Source organism: Madurella fahalii, assembly GCF_045866475.1.
Source record: "Madurella fahalii IFM 68171 DNA, scaffold_3, whole genome shotgun sequence".
In the NCBI taxonomy this organism is placed as follows: Eukaryota; Fungi; Ascomycota; class Sordariomycetes; order Sordariales; genus Madurella; species Madurella fahalii.
In genome coordinates this window covers 4,296,649-4,309,056 of record NW_027263973.1, presented here as the reverse complement: position 1 = coordinate 4,309,056, position 12,408 = coordinate 4,296,649, and the positions used below count along the sequence as shown (strand labels likewise).

Below are 12,408 nucleotides of genomic sequence, written 5' to 3'. Positions count from 1 at the left end.
TGGACCGGACGTGGTGGTACTGGAAAGCGCGAAAGCCATGCTACGGTTAGACGAAGTAGAGAGACCAAATCCATCTTCCACCAGCACGCTCCCATCACTCTCTTCTCTTCATCTTCGTTGTTATTTGCAAGCCTAATACTCCGTATGGCACAGGATAACAAAAAAGTAAACGATCAACCCTGTCTCTGATGTCACCCAAAAATCCTATTGGCGAGGGGGCGTATGGTGGGACACAACGATGAGGGTCCTGACCTCGCTCCGTGCATTGGGGAACCACCCTCCCTCCATTTTCCCCCAGCCCAACCCACTTACTGCCAGGCCTCTTGCGCGCGGAGGAAGTTATGCGGCCTCGGCAAGCCCAGCTTCGCCGCCGCGTCCACCATGCTGACGAGGACCCTGTGGGCACGGGCGTGGCGGCGACTGTCGGTGCTCCTCTCGCGCAGCAGCGCCTCCTGCACGAGCGGGTAGCACAGGGCGCTCTTGCCGGCGGCGTTGAAGGCCATGGGGTCGGCACCGAGACGGACGAGCGTCGCGACGGCATCGGGCAGGCCCAGGCGGATAGCCAGGTGCAGCGGAGTGTCGCCGTCGCTGGTGACGAGGCCGAGGTCGGCGCCGTGCCGGTGCAGGAGCTCGACGAGCGCGACGCCGTCCCCCTCGCTCAGGTGGCCCAGGCTGACGTGGTGCAGCACCGCCGCCGTGCAGGGCATCGAGATGGAGCTGTACCTGTCGTATTCGTTGGGGTCCGCGCCGCCGTCCAAGAGCTCCCGGAAGACGTCGCCCGGTGGGGGGGCGTCCCAAGGCATGAGGGAGAGGTGCTCGAGATGCTGGAGACGCTGGAGGTGCTGGTGAAGGGGGTTGGGCGCTGATATTGGGGGTGTTAATTGGTACGTGTCGGCCGCCCGGACTTTGTCGCTGAAGAGCCGCGAGACTGACAACGCAAAGATTTGGGTGCGGGGATCGGTGGTGGTGTTGGCGTGGGAGCGGAGGAGGTTCTCCAGGTAGTCTGCTACGGTTCCTGGCTGTGACTCTGGCGCATATGCGAGGAGTGATGGGGTCAAGATGTGGCTGGGCGTCTGGAGAAGGAGATATTGCAAGCTATTCGTCAGGTCATGGAGTTGGGTAGTGTCAGTCTTTGCAAATGCGGGAGGTAATAAGGTGGAGAAAAAAGTCTTCCCGTCCAGATTGCGGGCGAGAAAGTTGAATCCCTGATCACAGGAGGCCATGAGAATCTCAAGCAAGGCCTTCGGCTGCGTGTCGATCCAGAGGGGCCCGAGAACATGCATAAAGGTATCGCCATCCACGTTCCTCAGATTCATGGCACGTGGGTCGGCCTGAAGATGCAGCGCCCTAAACAGATCCACAGACGCCCAGCGCGCGGCAATATGCAGAATTGTGTCGCCAAACATGTCTCTTCCGTGCTCGGGCGAGAAGTCGTTCTGGGTGAGTTGTGGGGTCGCCAACCCGTCGGTAGGGTCGCGGCCCAGGATAGTCGCAAACACCTTCCGATGGAGACAGTCGCGTCGATTCGAACAACACAGCTTGCCTATGATGCTGTGGTACAGAGTGGTGCTTGCTGGTACGGCTTGTTCTGCCGGGCACGGTACGTCTTCTGTCCAGGATGTTCCATCGGCACGAGCCGATAGGTCTGTCCAAGGCGCGATCTCCGGCCAGTCGACTGCCAGCGTTTTCTCAACCAGAGGGGCTAGGTTGTGATAGGAATCGATGTTCTGGGACATTGGAAACGCTTCCCCGTTGTTGGCGTGGGGCGTCTTCGTTTGAGACCCGGTCTGTCCGCGGTAACTGCGAGTTGATGAGGCCCGGGAGATGGTTGAGCTCTGACTAGAGCGCCAGCTTAAGAGACTCCTGATTTCGGCGCACCGCTTCTCGGGGAGATCGGGCAGAGCATGCTGCACCCAGGAAAGCAGCACATGTTGCATATCGGGCGTTTGCGCAACGTGATGACTCGTGTCATCGTCGGTTGTGGTCTCGTAATGGCAGTGCGGAGCCTGGTAAGCGTCGTGGACGGTGCTGCGCCCGATGGCGCCTCGGTGGTGTCGTTGAAAGGCTTTCTCCTTGCGATATCTCTTCAGGGAGCGCCAGCAAGTAGCCCGTTCCCGAGCATCCTCGTCTGACTGAGGTCTGAGCTTGTGTGGATTGAGCCTCGTGTCCTTTTCTGCAAGGAGCTCCTTCAGCTGCGCCGAGGTTGATCTCGTCCCTGACGAGAGATGGCTCCCGATACGGTTTTGGGCCACGATGGTAAGAATCTTGCTGATGTCTTCTATGCTGAGCGTGGTGTACAGATACATCCGGGCCAGCGCGTGACGCATGAAGTCACGTTGCCAAATCTCTGCAGCAGTACATGGCCGGCCCATGTTGGTGTAAGAGAGGGAGAGAGAGCGAAGGTTCGGATGTTCCAGTCTGACAGAAAGTCGGTGCCGTGTTGCGATTGGTTTGGGCCATATGTGGACTTTGGGAAGCTGGGACCAAATTGAATGCACCGTTACCGGGGTTGCGCGAGAGGTGCCATTCGGATGCCCCTGTAAGCCCAGTGGGGCCCTTCCAAGGATGTCCTGTAATTACCTATTCCACTACAACCCTGGAGCCGTCACACGAGGACGGTTCTCAGAACCGACACGGCGGCAAAAGCGAAGGCAATGTTCGTCTGGTACGGGTCGCCTCGTTTCAAACGACGCGGAATCACGACGGTTAGGAGGGAAAATATGTGTGAAAAGGAATGCCGTCGTATCATGATGCTAGTACTTCTACCTAGCAGTGAGCAGTGTACTTGTACAGGTCCCGCTGCTGTGTCCCTTACCGCCGGGCTTTGGTCTGGTGTTAAGGAATGCAAAATTAACGAAAACGCATAACGACAGGGGTTGGATTCCCGAACCCGGTGTGTTCAACAGGGGGCCCATTTACCTGGTACTGTACACGTACTACTAGCGTAGTGGAGTGTGCTGTACCTTATGTGCCACATCACCGGTTGTCAGACCATCGGTGGCGAGAAGAGCGGGCTTTACGTCGAGAGGACCAACTAACTTCAGCGCCGTAGCCGGTTTAAACATTCAGCCAATGATCCCATGAGACTCCAGCTTTTCCAGCAGAATCAATGAGGATTGGCCGGGGGTGTTTTTTGCAAACCCACACATAACAGGGCACCCATGGCGCACGGGCTGCGCTCGTCCTCGAGACGGGCCCAAGAGACGCAGCCAAGGGGCCATTAGGGTTAGTGTGGACGGGACCCCGGTCGAAGCCTTGTCGAAGCTATCGCGAGCTTCTAGAATCAATGCTACACTACTATCTCTCGCCGACACCCGGTTGCCCGGGGTCCATCCACCATGACAAGCTTGCCCTGCGAGTGACCGGGAGGCTTTTTGCAAAGAATAACAAAGGTGATATGCAGATCACCGCACCCAGCCCGGCAATTGAACGCACAGTCCCTCGTAAACTTGAGGAGCACGAGAATAACCTAAAGGAACATGTGCCCCAATTCTTGCCAGGGGTTACTTTATTGCTTCTCCATGGCCAGTTTTAATTACTTGGCGCTTTTGCAAGGATGAGGCCCGGTTGTTTGTCCCTGTCCCGGACGACAGCCTGTAGCTGGGTAAGGTACCTAGCCGGATAACCAGGTTGGAAGAACAGGCATCGGCCATTGACAAACTGCCAAACCTCTGGCATCCTTCGTCCTTTTGCGCATACACAATACTCATCGAAGCGGTATCTTATACTTTTTCTTCACTCTAACCTTCAAGTTCCTCTTCATGGGATCTAGAATCTGTGTGCTGAGGAAACATACCAACGGCAGTGGTCAGCCCGAGCCAAGGTAACAGCACAGCTCCAGCCATCAGCCCCTCCCAATCTTCCTCCAATTTCCGATTGGGGGCCATCATCGACTCTATCATCGTCTGCATTACCCTCATCCTCTTAGTCGCTGTTGATTAATGCATAGATACGACAGGACCGGCAGGCAACCCGTGGACGGGACATGTCATAATCTCAGGTACCGCTATCTGACCTTTCCTCGTTTCCGAGCTGGAACATCTTACGTTACAGTCGTAACCCCGCGGTGAATATCTGCGTCAGCGGTTATAACTGTGTTTTACAGACTACTTTGATAAATAGACATTTAAAGCCAGAGGTAGCGAACAGCCCAGGCACAACTCGGACGGGTTAGGACCACATCCAACAACGGAAATCGTAAATGCTTATATTCACTCAAACACTCAAAGTTTTTATAGAGAAGAGTACTATTGACATCAAGCAGCTCCTAAACCGGAGGCCGAACGACATGTAGAAATCATCAAGGTCGGATTCGACTAACGGTCACGCGAATGGGTAAGTAAGGTAGTAAGAGGGCAGTTACTAGGTTACTAGAGAAGAGGCGGAATAAATTATTGACTTTAGGAAACTAAAACCCGAAAACGTTAAAGTCTTGACGGTGGGCCTACCCTATCTTTTCTTAGCTCCTTTTTTCTTTGGGGTCGTCCATTCAAACCTAACAAGGAAAGAAGTCGCCATTGTTGCGTCCCCAGTTGAAGTTCGTTTCAGAGAGCTTGCAGACAGGGAGTCTGACCAAACCTAGTTCCACCAACTTGTCCGTATCCGAGTCATTTGAATCAAAAAAAGTTACGGAGCCTGGGCTGTCAGGGTTGAACTCGGCCCCGTTCTTCTTGCCGTTGTTTTTCCAAGTCGTCAACGCTCTGTTTGACAAGGAGACAACGTTAGTGTACCGGGATTCAGAATAGAAGACCCAACGTAGCCAGGGACTGTGTGTGGGAAACTCACGCTTTCATGATGTCCTGGTAGGTGATACCAAAGGACTTCACACGGTCAAGCCCGGGCAGCGCGCTCCACTGATTGTGTTCGCAGTATGGCAACGGCGCTCCAGGTGTTTGGGTGCAGATGGTGTCGAGGCCCCTGGTTGCCAGAAACAGATACTGCTTGTTATTGAAGCATAGCTCGACCTGCTTGGCGATGTTGGTCGGGACGTACTCGTTCTTGTAGGAACTGAAATCTCCGCAGGCACGGTTGGTGTCGAGGATGGCTACGTTGGATCGTGTTGCCTTATCATAATACATCTTGACGCTGACGGCGGCGCGCTTGCCGACGCCATCTCGTTTGGCAAGCTTGTCGAGTCTCATGTATTCGTTGATCTAGGCGTTGGAAATGTACCCTTGGGTTCCCGTGCAGGGGCCGGGAAGGGCGTGCGAGACGTTTGAGGTGCCAGTAAATTCGCATATCGGCCCTCTGCATTTGCGGTCCTTCATCTTGAAGGAGCAGCCATAGCTGGTAACTCCAACGACGATCTTGTTGGTGGGCACTCCGGCCTTGGTGATCATGACCAGAGCATTGTGGGTCTCAGTCATGTTGATGTGGGATCGAAGACAGTTGCCACCCCGGCAGCCATCCTGGGACCACTTGGAGCCAGCATCCCACTGGCCGTGGAGATCGTACGTCATGTACACAATGTAATCGAGTACCATGCCCATCTCGTTGATTGGAAGCCCCTTAGATACCAGTGACTCGCCGGGGCCGCGATAGAGAGCGATTTGACGGCAGGTAACATACTGTTCAACAGCTTTAGAAATGCTAGATAATTGGGCCCATCAATGGGTTCTGCGGGAGGAATGCCGGGGATATCGGGGGCAGCAGGATATTCCCAGTCAATGTCGGTGCCGTCGAGCCCGTGTTGGTTGGCGTAGTTGGCAATGTTCTCTGCAAGCCTGACACGGTTGGCAGGATTAACTAATAACAAGAAGACTATCATCAGTGACCGGCTTAAAAAAGGATCAAGGGGCGGAAAAAGTTACTAACCGCCCTCACGGAAGATCTGAAATGTAGTCGGGCTCGTCGACGCGGCCCAGCCGTCGAAGGCGACAATCCTCTTGGATAGCCCTGAGAGCTTTGAACTTATTGAATTGGGCCTGGACTTTGGTGACGTCGACTTGGAAGTCTGGGGTGATGTCCGCGAAGGCAAAGTGGATGTGGGTAAATCTGCTTTCATCGAAGGAGGTGACGTCCATCCACAAACACTGGCGCTCGGAATTCCAGGCCTCGAAATACCAGATTTTCCGGTACACTGCTGGCGCATTCTTGTTGTTTACTATGTCCATGCCACAATTGCTGATGCATGTTCCCATCCCCGGGGTTCCGTCTCCAGTAATTTTGCAAAACTCCTTGGTGGTCCCTGGGCCCCAAGATAGGTTAGCAAGGTATAAGAGGCAACTACTAACTCGAGGCGCGCAGAATGTGCTGCAATAGGACGACCAAAGCGGAATGGTGGCAATGTATGGGTGGGCGCATGCAGGATCGTAAAAAGGGGCTTTGCCCCCGGGGAGCATGCCCATGTAAGGGGGTGGATAAGGATGGCGTATGGTAGTTCGGAAGCAAAGTAACGAGGGTTACTCACCGCATTGCCCCCAGATATTGCAACATGAGTTCAGCGGACAAGGGTTGAGCGTGCTGATGTTGGTACCCGCGGAGGGCGGACTGCAAGTGTGTCCAGCAATGTCAGATCGGCATATCAAGTGCGCAGAGAAGAGGTAGGAACATACCAGTCCCGGGCTTCTGGGGGCCGCACACAGCATCCGCGATAGGCAAAGACATAGGCGAAGTCCCCAAGCTCAGACAGATTGTGGTACCGGCCCATAGGTTATCGTAGCCAGCCTAACTCTATGTTGTCTTTTGTTAAAGGTGTCCAGTTGGCCTTTGGACATTCCATATGTGGCCTCAATCACGTTGCACGAGTCATCGGCTTGACGGTATATGTAGCGTCTCATAAGCATCCCGGCTTAGCGTCGTGTAAAGAGAAGTTTGTTGTAATTAACTTCAACAAGTTCCGTGCGTGTCGGGTCTGCGTGTCAGCGACTTGACCTGGATATCCCCGGCTCGGTGGTTCCGGGGTCAATACCAAGCTCAGCTAAGCCGGCCTAGACCACGCCATCCGAACCTGCCAAGAACCGAAGCGTCCAACCCCACATCCTGATGATGCTGCTGATTGGAATGGCAAAGGGATGGCGGCCCTGCCAGATTTAGCGGCGTTCATAGCTCAGCTGAGCTGAAAAAACCAACAAGCAGCCATAGTTTTCCCCTCGCAACGTGCCACCAAGTTCAGCTTGCTCTTGCTCTTGCTCTTGCTCTTGCTCTTGCTCTTGCTCTTGCTCTAGGCGCCGTACCACATCCGAAAAAAATATTCTCTTCGAGGCTGGGTTACGATAAACATCACCATGGAAGACTGTATAAGCGACGATTCGCGACCTTCGAGTGATCATGGTAGCATTCTGAACCCACCGCCAGCAGAGTCCAGCGGTTCCCCACGATCCTCGTGCGCCTCCGATGACCGGCTTGGTGATGAGACGACGCATCAACTACAGCCCACCAACAAGGAGGCCGAAAGGAAACCAGAAGAGGAGCTGGAAGAGGAACAATCCTCCCTCTCCCGCTTTGCCATCCCTCTCGGCCTCTTAATAGGCGGCGCCATCACCGGCGGTACAACCTACGCCCTAGTCACCCGAGTCCAAAACCTAATCGCCAATGCTACCGTCAACGGTGATTCGGCACGGTGGAAACAAGCCGCCCGCACTGAGGTGTACGACGCGTGCTATTACGGCTGTAACGACTGCAGCGATCCCGAGTACGCCTACAATGCGTGCCAGATGACGGTACGTGTCGACGTCCAGGGCGTCATCTGCGACGGCAACAAGATGTGGAACTGGGCGGCGACAGACCGGTATCCCGAGCAATGCCTCGCCGCCGTGGGTCGGTTGCTCATGGGCGAAGAGCTCGAGAGGCTGAAGCAGTCGTATCGCAACCAGCTGGCCATCGTCATCCTGACCGTTCTGGGCGGGGTTTTGGGCGGGATTGCGACCTACCTACTATGGCGGCGGCTGACGACGAGGAACAAGCAGCGACAAGCGGCTAAGGCACGAGGACAGGAGGCGTCCGATGCCTCTTCTTGCAACCGAACCTGGTTCATCCGCCGCCCGGCAACCCAAAACCTCCAACGCCGACGCAGCAACCCCCCCGCCAATAACTCCCAGCCCCGAAGAACCCGTTTCGCCGCCCTCATCACCGCTCTCTTCGCCGCCTCCAAGACCAAACCCGCCCACGCCTACGCTTGCACCGGCCACGACCCGGCCTGGAACCAGTACTTCATCTCCGCCAACACCACCACGCCCGCCATCTCAGGGGTCGTCCACGGCTGGCTGAGCGATTGCCGCACCACGGAAGACTGCAGCAAGAAAAAGTGCACAAACTCGTGCACTGTCAGCGCCAAAGGCAGGCGCACATGCAGCCAGAAGTGCACCAATGTTTGCCATAGCGAGGTGTACACCGTCAAGACGCCAAAGGAGTACGTCGATGCCGTGCTGCCGAGGATTGAGAAGTGTGGGTTTAGGCTGGTGGATGCGCTTCCTGGTGCAGTGAGCGCTGACGAGAGGGTTGGAAATGCGGAGCTGGAGAGGAGTTTGTGGGTGAGGGTTAGTGTAAGCGGATTTAATGTAACGAGGCGGGAGGAGACGGATGAGGCGGTTTGGTGTTTGCATGGAATAGGGGGTTGATTTTGGGAATCTGGGGATTTGAGGGTTGTGTTGAAGAAGGGCAAAAAGTAAAAGAAAAGAAAAAGTAAAGTCCCCTCGACCGGAATCGAGCCGGTGACCTTTCGGTATCAATAAATTCCTTTACAGCCGAACGTGATAGCCAACTACACCACAAGGGGATTGGACGATTGTTAGTGAAGGGGTCAGAATTGCGAGTTTTGTCGGAGGCTGGACGAGTGCGGGGTGTTAGGGCAGATGACTGCCTTGGAGATCTGCGGATCCAGCAACGGCTCAGCCTCAGCCATGGCTCCGCAGCGATTCCTTCTGGATGGCTGAGAGCCGGATGAGGAAGGCATCCACCGTAGATCATGGGTCTACCCAATGAACAGAGCGGGCTGGGCTGCAAACATCCTGCCGGCACCCGACTCGGCATGCTGCCGGGTCATCCCATCCCCTGCTACCACATCAGGCACCAGCTTCACGCAGAGACGAGCACCATTGCATTGCAGCGTATGCAGGCCAAGCGCCTAGCGCCCACAGCACACGGAAATAGGGCGCCTTCAACCAGAGCAAGCTGTCACTGTGCCTGTCAGATCGCCACGCTGTAAACAGGAGAGCCAAGACTGCGTGGCCACGCATTACCCATTAGGTTCCACAGCCTGTGAACGCCCAATGGCATTCGCCGACATCACGCAACGCCCGAGGAAAGCGGCCAATTCCCCACTGCGGTTTGCTGCATCCTCTGGGGGCAGTGCCCCGTCCTCATTTTGTAACGCCCTGGGGCCCCGACATGGAATCGAATGGTCGTGAACAATGGTTAAGAACGGGTGCATTGTCCTCGTTGCTGTTGCTCCGAAGGCCGATGCTACGCCTTCCTCTCATGTTAGGAACACCATCAGTTCAACATGAGGCTGTTGAGTGACGCCGTTACGGCACTTGCGCTCGCCGGTCATGCTTCGGCGCTCTTCCGCAGCAGCGCCATTGACATTGGCCCCGACAGCACCAGAACCAAAACCTTAGACAAGCGGGCCGAGGACTTCAACGGCTGGGGCACCTTTGACCAGCTCATCAACCACTCCAACCCCAGCCTAGGCACCTTCAAACAGCGGTATTGGTATGGCACCGAGTTTTGGAACGGCCCGGGCTCGCCAGTCTATCTCGTCAACCCTGGCGAGCAGTCGGCAACGAACTTCAACCTCACATGGATGGGCACGGAGCGCCTGTCGGGCCTGCTAGCACAAAACACTGGTGGCGCCGTCGTCGTCGTGGAGCACCGTTACTGGGGCCAGTCTTCACCCTACGACAACCTGACGGTCGAGAATCTGCAGCATCTCACCCTCGACAACTCGCTCAAGGACATGACCTACTTTGCCAAGAACTTCGTCCCGCCCTTCGACCCCACCGGCGCCAGCTCCGCGGCGGAGGCGCCTTGGATCTTCATGGGCGGCTCCTACGGCGGCGCCTTGGCCCACTGGCTAGCCGCGACCGACCCCGGCACCTTTTGGGCGTACTACAGCTCCAGCGGCGTCGTGGAGGCCGTCAGCGATTTCTGGCACTATCTCGTGCCTGTACAGGAAGCCACGCCGTGTAACTGCAGCTCTGATGTCGCGGCCGTCATCGAGTATGTTGATTCGGTGTTGAGCTTTGGCTCACCCGACGAGAAGCAGGCGCTCAAGGACAAGTTTATGCTCGGCGACGTGACCGACCTGGATTTTGCTTAGTGAGTGGCCTTTTGCCCGTTGAGTGATTGACCAAGAGTAGGTAGCTGACCGGTTTTGGTCCACAGTGCGCTGGAGACGGGCCCATGGCTGTGGCAATCAACTCAATTCTACTCGCAGAACTTGACGGGTCGTGTCCCGTATTACCGCTTCTGCGATTATGTCGAGGGCGTCTGGCCGAACTCGACCAACCCCGTGCCTGGCGCCGAGGGCGTTGGCCTGACAAAGGCGCTGGAGGGCTACGCCAAGCACATACGTGAGAATGTTGTCGATGGCAGTAAGTCAAGCCCACTCCTCATACTGGGCGGTGGCATCCTTGCCCAGACCCTGAGAGGGATAAGCTAACGTCGAGCCTCAGGATGCCAGTACTCGGGCTACCCCGAGTGGCAGGGCCGGAACAACACGGCCTGCTTCAAGAACCAGGACCCGGACAACTTGTCTTACAAGGACCTATCCCTGGACGGCTTCATGAACCGTCAATGGTACTGGATGCTCTGCAACGAACCGTACGTGTCTTCCCATCTCCCCCGTCCCGTTGAGTGTCTGAATTACCTACTCACACCAACGCCGCAAAAGCTTCGAATGGTGGTTCAACGGCGACCCCCAGAACCGAACGACGCTGGTCTCGCGCCTCATCACCACCGACTACTGGCGCGGCCTCTGCCCGCTTATCTTTGCCGAAGGCGAGGTCGGCCTCGAACGAGGCAGGACGGCCGAGGACGTGAACAAGTTTACGGGAGGGTGGGGCGTGACCAACACGTCCATGGTGATGCACACGAACGGGGAGCTGGACCCTTGGCGGGACGTCACGCTTTCCTCGGTCTACAGGCCGGGCGGCCCGGTCCAGAGCACCGAACAGCTGCCAGTGAGGCTGGTCAAGGGCGGAACGCATTGCTCGGATCTGTACGAACCGAACTGGGAGGCGAACGAGGGGTTGAGAGAGTTGGTGGGGGAGGTCGTGGTGAATATGAAAGCGTGGGTGGGCGGGTATTATGAGGAGAGGAGGAAGGGGTTGCCGTGGGAGGTATAATGGCTCTAGTATACCGGTGTCGGTACATAATGACCGTCTATGGTGGGTGCGGGATAAAATATGAATAAGAGCCAAGCAAATTAATCATTATTACTACCGGTTTAGCTACCTCGCGAGAGGTTTTTATTAAGTTACATGAGATAGACAAGCTTGTGACTCTTACTTGCCTCTAACGACATGCTAGCTACCTGCTTAGTACTACCATTAGGAAAACGCAGTAGATTGTAATAGAAGCTATTTTGATATTAGATAACAGCATTCAATATGATTAACGTAGGCTAAAGCTTTGAATAACAAAAATATAGCTTCTTATTGACCTTAAATGTATCAGATTGAAAATTAGTCGAGAAGAGGAAAGGAGTACAAGACATTCAAGGAAACCAAGCTCAATCCTAGCAGTGTGGTGAGACCACAGACACAGTCCCGTGCGCTAAAACTCAGACTACCACTTCATGGGGGTCTCGCCTTGTTTTGCCCATCAATCTTTCCTTCCTCGTCGCTGAGTCCCTTCAACTCCAGCGGTTTAATGTCATCCAAGACGCTTCTAGCGAGTGTTCTTGTAACATCGCTCAAAGAAAAGCTGTAACAATGATACTCGGAATCTTTCACACGCCATATTATATCCAGAGGTTTTATGGCTTCAACCTGCTGAGCAGCTTCGTTGACACTCATCCCTCGGAAGTAACATCCTTCTCGATTTTGTATCCGATGTGCTAGCATCGTCTTCATGAGTGTACCCAGCAAAATCGATCGGCATTCAAAAGAGCATCCTTCCGTACCGTTGATGAAACTTTTCTTGAGGAATTCTAAAGAATCCGCTAGAGAGACAAGTGCTTTTCCCCTCCGCATATTTATTTGGTCTATAGAATGCCGTCAACATGCACAGTACGGTACTAGTGCTGTAAGCACGCCATAGAGACATACCGATGACTGTTACGGAAATAGGGAGCTGAAGAGCGGAGACTTGCTGCTTGCTCTCCCGCATAGCGGTCCCAGTGACTGCTTTGAAAATGTCGTCGTCCTTGAAGATCCAGGAGACACATAACCAAAGGACAAGCTCCCTGCCAAAAGTCTTGGGAACGGAGGCGCGCAAGCCATCAATCCAGAGCAAGGAAGGGAACCG

The 12,408-nt window shown here is 55.1% G+C and overlaps 5 protein-coding genes and 1 non-coding gene across 6 annotated transcripts; 2 read left to right on the top strand and 4 right to left on the bottom strand.

Moving 5' to 3' along the window:
- Positions 1–308: 308 nt before the first annotated feature.
- On the bottom strand, positions 309–2,372 carry MFIFM68171_06674 (uncharacterized protein; the record flags this gene model as incomplete). The annotated part of the gene is made up of 1 exon (XM_071062094.1): positions 309–2,372. The coding sequence occupies one exon, from the start codon at positions 2,370–2,372 to the stop codon at positions 309–311; it is 2,064 nt and encodes a 687-aa protein (XP_070918195.1).
- A 2,409-nt stretch (positions 2,373–4,781) lies between these two features.
- On the bottom strand, positions 4,782–5,141 carry MFIFM68171_06673 (uncharacterized protein; the record flags this gene model as incomplete). Its single annotated transcript, XM_071062093.1, has 1 exon — positions 4,782–5,141. The coding sequence occupies one exon, from the start codon at positions 5,139–5,141 to the stop codon at positions 4,782–4,784; it is 360 nt and encodes a 119-aa protein (XP_070918194.1).
- Positions 5,142–5,153: 12 nt separating this feature from the next.
- On the bottom strand, positions 5,154–6,649 carry MFIFM68171_06672 (uncharacterized protein; the record flags this gene model as incomplete). The annotated part of the gene is made up of 6 exons (XM_071062092.1): positions 5,154–5,507; positions 5,555–5,745; positions 5,815–5,884; positions 5,931–6,187; positions 6,410–6,489; positions 6,555–6,649. 6 exons carry the CDS (start codon positions 6,647–6,649, stop codon positions 5,154–5,156), a joined length of 1,047 nt encoding a protein of 348 aa, XP_070918193.1.
- Positions 6,650–7,226: 577 nt separating this feature from the next.
- On the top strand, positions 7,227–8,558 carry MFIFM68171_06671 (uncharacterized protein; the record flags this gene model as incomplete). The annotated part of the gene is made up of 1 exon (XM_071062091.1): positions 7,227–8,558. One exon carries the CDS (start codon positions 7,227–7,229, stop codon positions 8,556–8,558), a length of 1,332 nt encoding a protein of 443 aa, XP_070918192.1.
- A 70-nt stretch (positions 8,559–8,628) lies between these two features.
- On the bottom strand, positions 8,629–8,716 carry MFIFM68171_t81. Its single transcript is given in 2 exon segments — positions 8,629–8,664; positions 8,679–8,716. It is a non-coding gene; the product is annotated as a tRNA-Tyr (tRNA).
- A 726-nt stretch (positions 8,717–9,442) lies between these two features.
- On the top strand, positions 9,443–11,285 carry MFIFM68171_06670 (uncharacterized protein; the record flags this gene model as incomplete). Its single annotated transcript, XM_071062090.1, has 4 exons — positions 9,443–10,257; positions 10,324–10,532; positions 10,614–10,761; positions 10,832–11,285. The coding sequence occupies 4 exons, from the start codon at positions 9,443–9,445 to the stop codon at positions 11,283–11,285; spliced, it is 1,626 nt and encodes a 541-aa protein (XP_070918191.1).
- Positions 11,286–12,408: the final 1,123 nt, after the last annotated feature.